The sequence below is a fragment of the Bufo gargarizans genome, chromosome 8 (assembly GCF_014858855.1).
Source record: "Bufo gargarizans isolate SCDJY-AF-19 chromosome 8, ASM1485885v1, whole genome shotgun sequence".
In the NCBI taxonomy this organism is placed as follows: domain Eukaryota; kingdom Metazoa; phylum Chordata; class Amphibia; order Anura; family Bufonidae; genus Bufo; species Bufo gargarizans.
In genome coordinates, this window is record NC_058087.1 from 148,738,748 (window position 1) to 148,756,311 (window position 17,564).

A 17,564-nucleotide genomic window follows, 5' to 3' on the forward strand; every position below is an offset into this window, starting at 1 on the left:
AGAGGTGTTTGCTGGACACTTACCCCCGTTGCCCCATCACAGGAGCATGCATGCTTCCAAGGGAGTCGAGGGTGAGAACTGTTGGCTAAATGTCCATTCAGCAAATGTGTCTTGAGTTATTTACTTACCAGTAAAGGCTATGCCACTACTTGAGCCTGTGCTCTGTGAAAAGGTTATCCCCTTTCATCAAGCTGTGAAAGAAGAGGTAGATATGTACAATCAGATCAGATCTTTGTATTACCGACATGTCTTAAAGGGGTATTCTGGTTCTTCCAAAGCAGGCATCCTCAAACTGCGGCCCACCAGCTGTTGTAAAACTACAACTCCCACAATGACCTGCTGTAGGCTGTTCGGGCATGCTGGGAGTTGTAGTTTTGCAACAGCTGGAGGGCCGCAGTTTGGAGATGCCTGTTCCACAGCATAGGGGATAACTATTAGATCGGTAGGGGTACTACCGCTAGAGCACGAGCACTGCCACTCCCCAAGAACAGTTCTAAACTATTTCCAGAACTTCCTTGTAAATGACTGGAGTGGTAGTTAGGTAGTTTATCTACCGCTTTGTTCATTTTGGGGGCTCTGGGGGGTACAGGGTGCCCGTTCTTGTGATCAGTGGGGGTCCCAGCAGTAGAACCACCACCAATCTGATGGGATCTATATGGTTAGAGTGGTTTTCTGTGATTTTTGAACTGATGATCTCTGGATAGGTCATCGGTATCTGATCGGTGGGGGTCCAACATCTGGGACCTCCACTGATTAGCTGTTTGAGAAGACATCGGGGCTCGCAGTAGCACCACGACCTTCTCTTAGCAGTGTCACGTTACGTTCATTGGTCACAAGGTTGCAGCTCAGACTCATTGAAATGAATGGGACTGAGCTGTGATACCAAGCAGAGAGAAGGCCGCAGTGTTACTGCAAGCACTGGTGCCTTGTCAAACAGCTGATCAGCGGGGGTCTTGGGTGTCGGGACCCTTGGAAATCCCCTTTAACAATATCATTCCCACAGTATTAAGCTTTAAGAGAACATCACCTAGTCTCGCTTTTCATGGTGTAGATGGCAATATAGTCATAGTTTTTTTTTTTTCTAGTTGCCCCAGATGTTTTTAGAAATGAGGCTTTATGATTGACTTTTATGTGTGATCTCGATGCATTGATATGATGAATAAGAGCTCTCCGGGGAAGGGAAGTTGTTTCATATACAGATTTTCATCTCTCCAGAAGCAAACAGGATTATTATTCAAAAGGAATGAGACTGTCACAGCAGGAGCAACGCGAGCTCCGTGATGTCACTGGTGACTTCAGAACAGCACGGCATTGTTCGGGGACCAGTCGAAGTGTCTATAAACCCAGCATGCGGTGCACATTTTGTGAATGCCAGATTTGCGCCCACTGTGTTATCTTCAGCTGCTTGCTCCAGATTGGTCGCAGGCTGCTCTGCTACCTCAGTCGCCAGTGATCGTAGTAGCTGCGGTTCTAGGCAGGTGGTCCCTGAGGGGTAGGAACACGTGATGACGATATTTCTGGCATTGCTTGAATTGATTTACAGTAAAAATAGTTTCTAAAGGGAACCTGTCACCGGGATTTTGTGTATAGAGCTGAGGACATGGGTTGCTAGATGGCCGCTAGCACATCCGCAATACCAAGTCCCCATAGCTCTGTGTGCTTTTATTGTGTAAAAAAAACGATTTGATACATATGCAAATTAACCTGAGATGAGTCAGAGCTTGAAAATATGACTCTTCTCTGGTCACACAAGTAAGATATGACTCTTTTATGTTAATTTGCATATGTATCAAATCGTTCCCCCCCCCCCCCCCCCCCCCCCCCCCACAATAAAAGCACACAGAGCTATGGGGACTGGGTATTGCAGATGTGCTAGCGGACATCCAGCAACCCATGTCCTCAGCTCTATACCCAAAATCCCGGTGACTGGTTCCTTTTTAAATGCCACAATTTGATGCTAGTATGGGATGTACTATCAGGCGCTGGCTATTTGATGTAAAAAAATAAATAAATCTGTGCTGTTTGTCATACTGGACCAGTCTAGGACTGAAGATATACGGGCGCTTGTTAGGCTTTTTTATGAACACATGCCCATATACATAGCAGATGGTATAAAGGGGTCACGGTACACCTAACACTGGATAAACTCTGGGACCTCCGCCAATCAACAGAATTAGAGGACCATTGTGCGACAGCATCTCAATCGTACAGGCAGCTGTGCCTGGTACTGCAGTCTGGTCCCTTTTAAATGAATGCGACTGATCTGTAGTACCAGGCACAGCCACGCCTATATGTATGGCGCTGTTCTGTGTAAACAGTGAAAAGGAGTGCACCACATTAATTCTCCCTATAAGTGTGTGTGTGTGTGGGGAAGGGGGGGGGGGGTCAATTAAATGTTGATATCCTATCCAGATGGTACCCTTTCACCTTCAGTAGCTATCATTCTTCCTCCATACACCTGCTGCTAGGTTCGGAATCCACTTTTATTTTCCAATTCAAATGAATGGGAAGTTGTAAAAAAAAAAAAAAAAGCATTAATTCCATGCAGAAAATGAGAGCGAATTCCACATTAATTTTTTCAGCGTGTTTTCAAAATCTGTTGTGTGAACATACCCTTAGAGCCAGCATGATGTTAGCCGTTACATAATGACCGGCAAGTGTGAGTCAGACTGTCTGTAACCACGTCTCCTCCTCTGTCTTACAGTGCTTCAGCTGCGTCTGCAACAAAGGCGAACAAGAGAACAACTTGTAGACCAGGGCATCATGCCACGTAAGTAAGCCACTTATCCGCCCAAAAGCCATTTTCACTCTCGTTGAAGGTGCAGTGGTGAGAAACGGCAAGGTCCTTCTAGTTAGACATGAAAAGTCTCTATTTCAACAGAATATCAACTTTATAGAGATGAAATGCGTTATCCCTGCTATGGGTTGTACATGATTGCAGGGTCTGGAGCACTAGAAACCTACAGTTATTCCTCATACTGCCATTATGGAGAGCGATGGATATGGGTTCTGTTCCTTTAAATACAGTGTTAGGGTCCATTCACACGTCCGTTGTTTCTTTCCTGATCTGTTCCGTTTTTTGCGGAACAGATCTGGACCAGATCTGGACCCATTAATTTTCAATGGGTCCTGAAAAAAAATCGGACATTGTGCTGTCCGATTTTTTTCAGGACCCATTGAAAATGAATTGGTCCAGATCTGGTCCAGATCTGTTCCGCAAAAAACTGAACAGATCAGGAAAGAAACAACGGATGTGTGAATGGACCCTTAAAGAGCCTATGTTGATTTTGGAAGTAGTGTGACAAGAAATTCAATCCATTAAAACACATACTAAGAAACTGACGCGTTTCAGACATTGTCTTGGATTTTAAAAAAATAACTCTTACTGAAAAATCACCAGTCTTGTCCATAGACTGTGTGTGATATTATAGCTCAACGCCATTCATGTTAAAGGGGTTATCTGGGAATTACTGCCGATCAGCTGTTAGAAGAGGCTGGCTCTCTGTGAGCGCCGTGGTTTCTTCCTAGGCCAAGTGATGTTACCGTACATCGGTCACATGACCTCGTTGCAGCTTAGCCCCATTCAAGTCAATGGGGCTGAACTGCAATATCGAGCACAGCCACTATACGATGTACGGCGCTGTGCTTGGAAAGCTGCCAGGAGCCTGCATTGGTCACCAGAGCTCCGGTGAGTGTGGCGGCTCCCTGAAACGGCTGATCGGCGGGGGTGGTGGGACAAGGACCCCGCTGATGTGGTAATGATGACCTATCCTGAGGATAAATCATAATTATCTTTACCCAGATAACCCCTTTAATCTTGGGGAAACCCCTTTTATTGGGCTGAGCTGCAATACCAGGCACTACCCATGAACAGGAGTGGCACTGTTTCTGAAACATACCTTTTTTTTTTCATAATCCCTGACAATTCTTTTAAAGGGGTTGTCAAGGATTAGTAAAACATGGCTGCTTTCTTCCAGAAACGGCGCCGCACCTGTTCATGGATTGTGTGTAGTATTGCAGTTCAACCCACTGAAGCCGCAATACCAGACACGATCCATGGGCATGTGCGGCCCTGTCTCTGGAAGAAAACAGCCATGTTTTTCTAATCCTGGACGAAAGTCTGAAACCCCTCACTGTCACCTATTTTGCCTTAGGATCTTGTGTATCATAATCAGACATGGCCCCTGCAGACTTTTTTCTTCTTCAAATTTCTTTTACAGTAACTGTAATGAGTATTTTTGTTAATTTCTCTATATTTGGATCGGTTTAATTAAAGTAAATGACTCTAAGTAGAAAGCTTTATTTTACTAGCTGTTTTGGCTCCACGTTGAGAATATGTTTCCCGACGTATGTGCTGGAAATTAATGGAATACCCTATGAAATGTCGAGCTTCTGATTAAAACCAGGCAAAGGACGGCTCCATGTGAAGCGCGTTATAGCCGTGAATGTGGGTAAAATAACAGGACGTTGCTGTAGGATTTGTAGTCGGAGGAGACAGGGAGGATTTGGCGTTCTGTGATGTCTAGACTACTGTTATGAGTAGACCGCATCACTCTACGTCTAATATGTGACCAACGGAGCACGTGGCCTGAATGAGAAAGCTAGGCTGTCCTGGATGCCCACAGCAGCCAATCAGACCCTTAGTGGGGGCCAATTTACTGCATTTTATTTGTGCCTGTCCTGGTGCATTTAGCTGAAAACAGTGGGACAGATTTACTAGTCCTGAAGATGGCATAAACTTAGACGGGGTAGGGGGGTGTTAGATTTATCTAGACTGGAATTCAATTAGGTGCATCGCTGCTCTGCCATGCACCAGAAACTGAAGTCTACGCCACCCAGCTTCTGGAGTAAGTTAGAGTAAACCCGGCACTAACCCCCCACTAAGCCAAAGCCTAAAAAGTTGCAAATTATGGTGCACATATTGTGTGACTTTGTTATGCCATAATAGTTGCTAAGGTGCTTGGTAAATGTCCTCAGGCGGTGTAGATCTGCACTAGACCTATCACGGGGCTCAGGCTGGAGGATAAATGTGCTGCAGGGACACACTTTTCTCTGATCTTATACCTGCTATTGGTTGACTAATGCCGAAATATGTGACTGTAGTCTACTGCTGTATGGGAAAACCGCCATGTTCTCCATTTAGGAGATGAAATTGATTGTTTCCCGATAAACGTTTTCTGTCAGTTTTGTCCCTTATGTTTGTGTATCTTTTATTCTATTTTTTTCTTCTCCTAAAATTATCTTCTCTCATTTTCAGCGTTAAAAAGCCCTGCCGCATTTCACGAGCAGATCAAAAGCTTGGAGCGTGCCAGGGTAAGAGTCAATACTTGATTTACGAGAAAAAGAACTCTCCACTTCGCTTAAAATTTGACGCTGAAGACATGCTAAGAATATCTTGCAGTGTATGCTAGTGGTCTGCCAAAATGTGATCTCTAAGCAAAGTTCCTTTTTTGCTTTAGTAATAGAGTATAGAGCAGCCCATGAGCAGAACTGGTAATACATGGTCCCTGGTGTATAATTTCTCATCTTTCTTTATATCCAGACTGAGAACTTCCTGAAGCACAAGATTCGTAGTCGTCCAGAGCGGTCCGAGCTTGTGAGGATGCACATTTTAGAAGGTAAGAATGATAATCAGTAGTAATTGTCTGCATCGTATTGAGGTACCACCGTCTCCCTGAGGAGGACCTCTTGTCTACAGTTTGGTTTACAGAGTCTTTGGTGACAAACGTTTCTGCATTGGGCAAATAAAGATTTCTTTTTTCTGATTTACAGGACTGATGCCGATTCTTTACTTTGTGTTTGTGTAGTCCAGCTTCCATTAAGGAGATCCACTGCAAATGCCGGCCTTTACGCTGAAAATCGGCCATATCGCCGGCAGACCTCACTGCAGTCAGTGGAGATCTGGCGGTGACTTAGAGGATCCGGCAGTCTGCTCTGTGACTGAACAGCCTGCCGGATCTCCTAACGGAGATGTGAACAAGGCCTTAGTTCTCTACTACAAATGTCTGATCATGATGTTGCAAAATGGACTTCATGGCCTTGAAGAGGTTATCCAGTAATAAGTATTTTTTATCAAGTGCTTGCAGCCTGCCCCCTGAAACAGAAGAGTCATACTTACTGACCTGCTCCACGGGGCTCCGGTCCTCCGCGCTGCCTTCACTGTCTCCATATTCCAGTGCATGCACTGTTTACATCCAGCTGGCCATGGACATGGTCACACGTTCTGTTCCAGTGACTGGCTTCAGCGGTGAAGCCAGTCATTGGCTGGAGAGGTATGGAGCAGGTAAGTATGAATCTTCTGGTTCATGAGGCAGGCTGCGGGCACTTGATAAAAAATAATTATTACCAGAAAACTCTTTTAAAGGGGTTCTCCAGTTTTATCATCCTCTCAGAGTACCCCCAAACACTGCATTTTTTTGCTCCATATACCAATTTTTTCTTATGTTTGCACTTTCTGTTCCCAGCGTCATTACATCCTGGCAAGACGTTTAGATGCAGAACTTTTTCATGTTTTCATCGGTTTCATGCTGGGTTTGTTGGGTGTACTCTGTGTACTCCGTTCAGAACGGATCCGTCTGCATTATATTAGCAAAAAAAAAGCTAAGTGTAAAATTAGCCTGAGCGGATCCGTCCAGACTTTTACATTGAAAGTCAATGGGGGACGGATCCGCTTGAAGATTGAGCCATATTGTGGCATCTTCAAACAGATCCGTCCCCATTGACTTACATTGTAAGTCTGGACGGATCCGCACGCCTCCGCACGGCCAGTCGGACACCCGAACGCTGCAAGCAGCGTTCAGGTGTCCGCCTGCTGAGCAGAGCGGAGGCTGAACGCCGCCAGACTGATGCAGTCTGAGTGGATCCGCATCTATTCAGACTGCATCAGGGCTGGACGGAAGCGTTCGGGTCCGCTCGTGAGCCCCTTCAAACGGAGCTCACGAGCGGACAGCCGAACGCTAGTGTGAAACTAGCCTTACACTGCCCGATTTTTCGGCAGATCATTGCTAACGAGTGTTCATCTGGCAGTGTAATACTGCCAATGATTGCTCGATCATTGGGCAACCCAAGTCTTTTGACATGTTAAAAAGATAATTGTTTGCAGGCAGATTATAGTGCCTAATAACGATTTGCTGCCGACAAACCACCATACAGCATGGGGATGAGCGATGGCATAGCGATCACTCCTCTCTGTGCTGCGGAGGAAACCACTGCATGTAATGGCACCAGTCTCCTCTGCGAGTGAGCAGGCGATTGCTGGGAGGGAATGCTTCCCTCCCGACAATGGTCTGCTACATCGGGCTGTGTAATACAGCCTTAGGGCTCATTCAGATGACCGTATAAATGAGTCCACATCCATTCCGCAATTTTTTGGAACGGGTGCAGCCAATTCATTTCAACTGGGCCACATTCCCTGGTTCTGTTCCGTGGCCCCTCAAAAAAGATAGAGCATGTCCTATTCTTGTCCGCTATCGCGAACAAGAATAGGCATTTCTGATATAGTTGCGGCCATGTACGGTCCGCAAAAAAAAACTACAGTCGTGTGAATCCACCCTTAAGAGATTTTGTTTTTTTGCTGTATTTGACTCCTTCATTCAGGCATGTTATTTCTGGGAAGACAAGGAGATAAGCAGCTACCAGACAACTGTTGCCCCTTTTTGTGATCAGATGAATGGATATCCAGCCTGTCCTGTACTCCGCCTACAGGCCACGATAATCACATCAGGTTGGGTTCCGCCTAGGTGTCCAACGTTTGTGCTGTTTCACCCATCAAATATGACAGAATCTGAGTCACAGATGTCAACGGAGCCAGAGAACTCCGGAATACACTTTAGAAGTTTTCTTTTTTTTTTTTTTTAAGTGACATTACTACTTATTTATTACTAGATTAGGCCATCACTCCAAAATCCTGGACCTCTATTGTTTCTGAAAATGGAGCCACAGCCCTTATTTAGCACAGCATCCCCTTCTAACTGACCAAAACACTGTGTGAATGAAGCTTAGTGTAGAAACCCTAGATGTGCCTAATTGCTCCACTTTTTAGACAGATTTTGGGCACAGACACATTAGTAAAAATGGGCCTGTGGCCCTATTTTCAGCATTGGTGTAGCGGATAAAAAAAAGATGCTTACAATCATCAATCCAGATCAGACCAATCAGACATCGATGGCCTTCATTTCAGGTGTTCTGAGAACCTTCCAGAGTGCAGGGTACAGTAACATTAGTGCATTATAGATCTGAGAAAGCGCAGATGGCCCCTAGAATATGGATACATTATACACTTAGCTCTGTGAGCACACATTTTCACCACTCTGCATAATGGGATATTAATTTTTTTTTGGGGGGGTTGAGCCACTATATACTAGTTAGTTATGAATTATACACTTGACATGGTCCAGGGACTTTGCTGTTCCCTTTGTTCTTTTATGTAGAAGCTTAGGACTCTGTGTTCCCTGCTATTGTGCGCTGTTGTCACTTGTACAGATGGTGTTTTTTCATTGTGGCTTATGTATAGTAATAATGAGATTAGGACAAGTTACATGCAGATGGGGGAAGCATTGGTGTGCCGATGAGTCACGGTTGGCTGGTTTCACCCGTAATCCTATAAATTGTTCCTGCTACGTTCAGTCAGCATGTGGCATGGTTGGTGTAAACTGGCATTGTCATAGGTTCCTCTGAGGAGCCAGTTATGTAAAAAAAAAAAAAAAAAGAAGTGGGAATAATTGGGTAATAAGATGAGATGCTCACATTGTATAAGGCTAGTTTCACACTAGCGTGACAGAGATCCGGCCGATTCAGGGCATATTTACCAGGTGGCGGCCGGATCTCCTCCAGTCCCCATTAAAGTTAATGGGTCTGACGGGCATCCAGCCAGCATCCGGCAATACCGGATCCAGAATGCCCTGGCAGGCTGTTCCCTGCAGGAAGAGCTGCCCGGATCTCTGATACACTAGTGTGAAACTAGCTTTAGAGAATCTCATTGTACAAGAAAATGGGGCCTAGGACGTCGTCTTCTTCTGTTGGGGAAACTACAGTCAAGCAGGTCTTGTCCATTGCCCCCCAGTGTCATTGACGTTTAGTCACTGATGCATTTCATCATCAGATTGGGCTTTGCTGGAGCAAGAAATTTATTATAATTGCAGTATGATATTTCCATTATACCTGGCAGGCAGTTTTTCCGGAGACATAAAATGACTTACCAGCCGCAGACTGTATCATCAGGTCTGATAACTAGTGTGAAAATAAGGCACAGTCATTGTTATGGAAGTCCTACGAATCACCATGCAGCCATTGTTTCGTGTAGATGGTAGTTACTCATTACAGTGCATGGACACAGGCCAGAAAAACGTTACACCATAAAATGTCCTTGAATGGAGTCTGACTTCATGGAGCACTTGAAGGAACCTGTTGGATCATGCATGCTTCCAACACCGTTCCACCACTTTTAGCCCCCCATTACTTACCTTGTCAGTATTCAGATGAAATAGATTACAGGCTTTATATTGTCTTTAGAAATAGGGGTGCATATTAGGGTCCTTTAGAACAGTTTAAAGGGAGTCTGTCACCAGCGACCTCCTTATCCAGCTGTTTTCATAGACACTTAGCTGTGGTTCTCCTGATTAAAATGCTGTTTTTCATTTGCTGATCAGAGGATCCGTTCTCGAGTTATGATACTTTTTCTTAGTATACAAATGGGGCCTTTGGTGCAATGAAGGTAGCTCAATTGCTCTTGTTGCACACAAGCCTCGTTCCTTTCTGTGGCCAGCTCCTCCTACATTGCCTTGATTGACAGGGCCAGGCAGCGACAAAGCAGCCAAGGAGGGGCTAGCCACAGAAAGGAGCAGAGCTTGGGTGCAACAAGAGCAATAGTGACACCCTCATTGCACCAAAGACCTTTTGTATATTAAAAAAAGAAGGATCATAACTCAGGAATGGAGCCTCAGATCAACAAAAGAAGAGCCGCATTTTCATCAGGTGAACCACAGCTATGTGTCTATGCAAACAGCTGGATAGGGAGGTCACTGGTGACAGATTTAATTTTAACTTTTTTTTTTACAGACCAGACGGTAAGAAATAATAGATTACCCAACAAGGTAGACCCCCACCAGCTGGGAACATTGGCTTCTGCAATTTGTCCAGGCCTGATTTATAACCACATATGACATGCCATAATGGGTATAATAATATGGTGCAAACATAGCATCTCTAATGTGGAAGCCCACCATCTGGAATACGTTGGAAAGCATTCTTTTAATGATACACTCAGAAACAGTTACCACATGCTCCTGGTTACATTCATCCCCTGCCCCCTGAAATCTCAACCATTAGAAATCAAGGTGTCAAATGGAGACTTTATTTTATCTCCTGCAAAAAGCAAAAAAAAAAAAAACTTGTCACCTCCTGACCATAGCTTATGGTAGCTGTGTGGCCAGTACCACATTCCTTTTACTTGCCTATTTCCCATTTTTGTGTCTTACTGATGGTCTCCATGATGTTCCAGAACTTATCGAGCCCCCTTCAGAATTATTCCTCAGAACCTGATCCATCGGTAACCACGACACCCCATGCACTTAGGGTACTTTCACACTAGCGGTTTTCTTTTCCGGCACTGAGTTCCGTCCTAGGGGCTCAATACCGGAAAAGAACTGATCAGTTTTATCCCCATGCATTCTGAATGGAGAGCAATCCGTTCAGGATGCATCAGGATGTCATCAGTTCAGCCACTGAACAGCGTTTTGGACGTAGGAAATACTGCAGCATGCTGAGGTATTCTCTCCATCCAAAATTCCAGATCAGTTGCTGGAATGCCGGATCCGGCATTAATTTACATTGAAATGTATTAGTGCCGGATCTGGCATTAAAAAATACCCAATGCATCAGACGACAGAACTGCTTGCTGGATCACTCTGCCGCAAGTGTGAACGTAGCCTTAGAGGCTGTACAGATATCGGATGGTGACCGGCTCCCCCATTGTGTTAAGAAGTCTGACCATTGTACAAAAAAGCACTTTTTACCTATTGTCACCTTTTGTGTCACCCCCATCTCCTTCTAGATTGTAAGCTCTTGCGAGCAGGGCCCTCATTCCTCTTGTTTTAACTGTTGACCTGATTGCTGCTATGTTATGTATGACTCTGTACTTGAACCCCCTGATTGTAAAGCGCTGCGGAATAAGTTGGTGCTATAAAAAAAAAATATTAATATTGAGCCTAAGGTAACAAAATTGGATCAGCGGAAAGTCGTTCTTGTTGTCCTTAGAAGTTGATCAGAGTTTAGCTTTGATTTTTAATCTCCAGAGGAACGTGAAATCTGGATGCTGATTTGCAGCTTTGAGCAAGGGCAGGGAGGTCACTTTTAGGCTAGCCATACACATTAGATATAAGTCGCCAAACCCACCAGGACCAGCTGACCATTTACTGGGTATGGTGGCCTCCAGACACCAGATGTTGGGGAAGAGAAGGGTGGGACGCGTTGGGTTCCTTTTGTTCTCTGCGAGATGAGCTATCCGGCCCAGGTGTCTGGTGGTTTCTTTCTCCCACTGATAAAACACACAAACCTGAACATTCATCTGTCATGTGGCTTTACTGAGGACAGCTTTTATACTGAGGCCTACTGTGTATAAGAACGTAGCTGAATGGAGTGAAGAGCATCGCTTCCTCTTAACCTTTAGAGAAGGAAGTTGTGTACACAATGGTGAACTGTCTGCTTGTTCTACAGCTAATCATTTATGAAGGAACAATTCACAATTGTCCGTGTATCACACAATGGTTTCACAGAATGTTTTCTGATAAATGTATGCCGGTGACCGAGATAACCATATGTACCCTTCTCTGTTTGCAGAGACACATGCCGAGCCGTCCCTGCAGGCGACACAAATGAAATTAAAGAGGGCACGACTGGCAGATGATCTCAATGAAAAGATTGCTCAAAGACCTGGACCAATGGAGTTGGTTGAAAAGAACATCCTTCCCGTGGACTCCAGTGTTAAGGAAGCTATTATAGGCACGTAGTAACAAAATAAAGCCCGACCAGGTTCTGTCCCGGTTTTCTACAAATAGCAGACGTTGAAGGTCATAAGGATGGTGCATGTTGGATCCTTTGTTCTCATGGGAAATGACCAGAAGGTTACTGGCTGCGGCTTATTCCCTTCTTACCGTTGAGAACACATGCATACTCAGCCTAGCATGCATGTATGTAAGGGGGTCACGAGAAGACGGTGAAACAAACATTCAGCTGACAGCTGTCTATGGTTTATAACCACCTCTAAGGGTCCATTCACACGACCATATTTCTCGGTGTGCATTTGTGGACGGTGGTGTGAATGCAACCTTAGGGCTCATGCACATGACCGTGTGCCCCCCTTGGCCGTATTGCAGCCCGCATACGGCAGGTCCGCAGTACATGGGTACCGGCCGTGTGCATTCACTTGAATGGGTCCGCAATCAGAGATGCGGAACGGAGGCACGGATCGGACCCACCTGGAAGCGCTACGGAGTGTGTCCTGTGCAGAGGTCAGGATGGAGTAGATAAGCTATGATATCGCTGATTGTAAATGGTGGATCCTTTGTGATCTACACCAGTTTTATGTCATTGTAAGCCTGCCTGTAATGATAAGCAGATAACTGCAGTAAAGTGATCTGTACAGACCAAGAAGTGCAACCTATTAGGCTTTGTGGCCAGTGCAAATACTGCAGGATTTAATGTTTTTTGTTTTGTTTAAATATAGTTATTGACATAGAAAAATATAAATAAAATCCGTCACTAATAACACCTCCCCCATGTACAATGAAGTCAGAAAGAGGAGAGATGTAAATGTTTAAATTACAAGTTTTCCCCATAAAACTATACATGAATCTGCTCAGCTCCTCCTGCTCTATAACCTGCTGCCTGCAGAGTACACGGCATTTTGCGGTGACAGGTCCTCCGGCTGCAGCTCGTGTCTCAGAGCTCCCATTGAGAGCTGTTGTCAGATTCATGGTTTGCACACTGTACTTATGGTTCCCCTAAGGCAACACTGAGCTTTAGAAAAAGCCGTAAGGCATAACTGGGAAGAGGAAGGTCTGTACTAAACGAGTAGTGAGAGGCATTAGGCGTGCAGTGTAACCTGATAAAAGCCAGAAGGCCTGCTAAAAGGAAGGGAAGAGTCCGAATGCGGATGATACTCCTTGGTTTGACCCCTTAACTTACTGCAGATCGCAGGCTTCACCTAAATGTAGCATAATCCCAGTAAAGCCTTTGCATGTAGTCGGCAATTACATCAGCATTTTTGCAGGACATTTTTCTTTCTTTCTTTTTTTTTTTTTCTAAAATCGTTCAATCATTGAAATACTTCATTAAGACACACAGTTTGAGCAGAAGGCTGCACCTCGCTTTTGAAGGGCCCTTATGTAATCTTACAGATACTTTAGTCATCTCCCTTGCAACTCTGACCTGGCAGCAAGTGTCATTTATGATAATTGATAGTGTGTGATTATTATATATCAGAATTCAGACTACAATTAAAATGGTTTTATGGATAGGTTAAGGGCCCTTTACTTAGACCGAGAATCTGCCAGATAATCGCTAACAGGGGTTCATAGGAACGCTCATTAGCAATTATCTGGCGGTGTAAAGGTGCTGCTGACCCGATGAATGAGCAAAACGCTTGTTCACCGGCTAATAGACATGTGGTCACCTAAATCATTGTTTGCCGGTAGTAGATCGTGCTGTGTGAACAGTATCTGCTGCCGACAATCGAGTCTGTATGGGGACAAGCAATGGCAATAGCTCCTCTCCATACTGAGGAGGAGATCTCTGCATGTAAATGCAGAGGTCTACTTCACTGATGAGCAGCAAGTTTCCAAGAAGTAACACTTCCTTCCCGAAATTTCCTGCCATCTAAAGAGACCTTAAAGCGTCACCTGCAATGCTAGGGAGGCTCGTCCCCGGACGGGGAGAAGCTGCTGCGGCAGTACGGGGACCAGGAGCGGTGCAGGGAGCGGGGTAAGAATATTTATTGTGAGGGGCCCGGCCTATGGGGCGGGGGGGGCGGCATTTTATAGTCTTGGATAACCCCTTCAAGTAACCATATTCTGTCTTTTTCAGCGCTAGATAGGTAAGTGATTATATTCTGTCTCCTTGCAGTTGGCCAGCCAGATTTTCCTGAAAACACAGATGCTTTCTCATTTGATGAAGACAGTGATGCCTTTTCACCGGAACAGCCAGCAAGCCAAGAATCTCAGGGATCAGCAGCTTCTCCTGGAGAGATCAAGCTCAGCGAATCCGCTTCTCCTACATCCAACATTAATATTCAGGTAAGATGAAGGCTGAATGACACTTACTGGGTTTCTTTTGGCAGATTATCTCTGGTTTATTGGAAAGATGCTCAGTCTCGTCCTCAATCTGTATTTTACCTGGAGTAATGTGTTTATGTCCTTGGTCTGGGGATGCAGAGGTTACATTCGCAACCAGTCCTTGGAGCCAGAAAAGGCCCAAACGTTCCACCTCCCCATATTAGGAGTTAAGCACAGCTAATGATGCATGGCAAGTCAAAGAAAACTCTAAGAAAAACTGAAGCACTGTGTTATGCCCAGGGCGTTGCTTGAAGGGACAGTGCATGACTTCTATCTTTTACGTTTCTTTGAATCCGCTCAGGCACTGGTCTAGACATAACACTGTATGTACGTTTTTCTTCAATGTTCCTTTAAAGGGCCCTGTTACGAATTTTGCATTGCAAACCTGGCGCATCATTGCATTTGGCTCTTCTGGACGCAGGGCTGAACAAGATTCTCATATCTATGACAAAGTATCATCCAAGGTCTGCGGTTAGCGGAACAAAAAACAAATTGGATAGGCACCGACTGGTTTTCTTTGCTCCGAGAAAAGCATTTTCATTTGGGTTTGGCAACCATTTATCGCCCTCTCAGTAAAAACAACATACCAATTTGGCTCCATTCACACGTCCGTGGCGTGTTGCGGACCCACAACACACCCGCCCTGCACCCCTATAGAAATGCCTAGCAAGAATAGGACATGTTCTATCTTTTGCGATTGCGGATAGAATAAAATTGCGGAACGGATGCGGACCCATTTTGCGGACGTGTGAATGGAGCCTGAAGTTGCTTTTAACAGGCGTGTCAGTGGGGACTTCAGCCTTGTTAACACAGCCAAGGGTAGGTTCACACCTCCATTTAATTGGTCTGGTAGGCTGGTCCGGCAGAGATCAGTCTGCCATAGTTCACCGAATGTGGCCTAGCCAGATACTGCCGTTCAAAGTTGGACCCCATTAAGTATAATGGCAGCCGGCGGTTTCCTGCATGAGTGCCGGGTTTCTGCCGGACAGAAAACGCTGCATGCACCGATTTTTGTCTGACCGAAACCCGGCACTCATGCCAGATCCCATTATAGTCAAGGGGTCCGGCGGTGAACAGCAGCATCCAGCTAGACCAGATCCGGTGAACTCTGGCCAGCTGTTTTCTGCCTGAACAGTCTGCCGGATAACTTAAAGGGGTTGTCTCACTTTAGCGAGTGGCATTTATCATGTAAAGAAAGTTAATACAAGCCACTTACTAATGTATTGTGATTGTCCATATTGCCTCCTTTGCTGGCTGAATTTATTTATCCTTAACATTATACACTGCTTGTTTCCATGCTTACGACCACCTTGTATTCCAGCAGCGATGGTCGTGCTTGCACACTATAGAAAAAAGCATCGGCCTCTTTGCTGGCGGGGACATAGGCTGGTTGATTTTCTTATAATGTGCAAGCACGTCCGCCCCTTCTGGATTACAGGGTGGTCGTATAATGCGATGGAAAAATGAATCTAGGGAGCAATATGGACAATCACAATACACTAGTAAGTGTTTTGTATTAACTTCCTCCACATAAATACTATTTGCTGAAGTGAGACAACCCCTTTAAACAGAGGTGTGAACCTACCCTTACATTTATAAGAAGGTTGATATAAGCAAGGTCTGGCTGCATTATCTATTGGCACCTTGGGAACCTGTCATATTGAACCTGCGGCCTGATCTGTGGACAGCATGTTATAGAGCAGGAAAAGCTGGGCAGATCGATATATAGTTTTGTGGACGGTTCTGCCAGCCTTCCTTGTATAAATGTGGATAAACAGATAGCTGTCAGTCATAGAGTAGGTCCACCCACTGGACTCCTAAACATAAAGCAGGGGCGTTTTCCTTTCCAGTTTTGAGATCTGGCAGAGGGTAACGCTTCAGTTTTGTCCCCATTCATTGTCATTGGGACAAAACTGAACAAACCGTAACGGAGTGCACGAGAATGCATTCCCATGCCAGACACAACCGCTGCAAGCTGCGTTTTTGTGTGCGGCATGGGAAACTGAAAACCATGTAAGTCAATGGTGCCGGATGCGGGGTTTTTTTCAGACACAAAAAAAAAACAATCCAGCGGCTATTGACTTACAGGGGCTTTACTGCCAGATGCAGCGTGTTCATTTTCGATATAATACAACTGGATCCGTTCTGAACGGATGCAGCCGGTTGTATTAGTCAAATGAATGTGCTTTGGTGTGGTTTTGAGATCCCATTCCGGATTTCAAAACCGGACCGCAAAAAGCGCATATGTGAAAGCAGCCTAAATCTTCCCACAAAGCGATACATCAGTCTGCTCAGCACATCCTATAATATAACATGCTGCCTGCAGATCAAACTGCATGTTCAGGTTCCCTTTAAAACCGGTGGGGATTACTTGACTTTTTATTTTAACTTCTTGGCCTGGAAGAAATCTTTATGGTTAGGCAACAGATTGATTTGACCGCAACTGAAGCTTCTACGTAGTTGAAGAACTATTGAGCAATTTCAGCAAATTTAGTAGCGCTGCGAGGGACACCACTGAAGAGTGCATTACTGCCTAGTCCAGCATCCGCTGTAATGTATTCGTCCTAAGTAAACTGCAGATTCTCCTGTCTCCATGAGGCCTACTTCTAGGTTTCCAGCTGGAGTGATATAAGTGCATAGCTGCTAATGTTCCGATATTACAGACTCCGAGCGCAAGAAGAACTCCAGGCACATTAATAAGTATACACAGCCGAATACCAATACTTATAAGGATGCACAAAGAGCTCCAGAAGGCCGCATTGATTGAAAGAGGAAGCTTACCATTCACAACTTAATAAACAATTGACCTTGATTTTTCCCTGGAAAGATTGAGCTTTTTTATTACCTTCAGAAATGAAGACGTCATTAGTGCTGCTCATTTGTATCTTCTGCTAATCGTCAGCCCTGTCCCTCTGTGGGTTCGCCTCGTAGGCCGTTCATGCCTAGCTCAAGGGATTCCCTGTCTTGAAGGGATACAGCCAAAATCTTCTCCACACCGATGTCACACTTGAGTAGGCGAGGTTATACATTTATATATGTGTTTGCTTCTGTCAGCACGTGTGAGAATACATATACTAATCGGAGCATTCTTATCTAAAACCCTTTATAGAGTTTTCTTATTTTAATTTAAAAGTTGTTGCTTATAAGATTGGACATACATGAGATCAGACGTCTGCTGGTCTTCCATGTATTCTCTGAAAGAGGGTAACTGGGTTATCGTCGTAAAGTTTAGAAGAT

The 17,564-nt window shown here is 44.9% G+C and overlaps 1 protein-coding gene across 19 annotated transcripts in view; it reads left to right on the plus strand.

Annotated features, from left to right (window-relative positions):
* Positions 1 to 17,564, plus strand: part of MRTFB (myocardin related transcription factor B) — a 266,554-nt gene that overhangs the window by 203,505 nt on the left and 45,485 nt on the right. For all 19 annotated transcript variants that reach the window (XM_044302677.1, XM_044302684.1, XM_044302681.1 and 16 more), the window contains 5 exons: positions 2,705 to 2,770; positions 5,258 to 5,313; positions 5,543 to 5,618; positions 11,836 to 11,997; positions 14,119 to 14,288. In XM_044302677.1, coding sequence (XP_044158612.1) covers positions 2,705 to 2,770; positions 5,258 to 5,313; positions 5,543 to 5,618; positions 11,836 to 11,997; positions 14,119 to 14,288 — 530 coding nt within the window. The remainder of the gene's footprint in view (positions 1 to 2,704; positions 2,771 to 5,257; positions 5,314 to 5,542; positions 5,619 to 11,835; positions 11,998 to 14,118; positions 14,289 to 17,564) is intronic.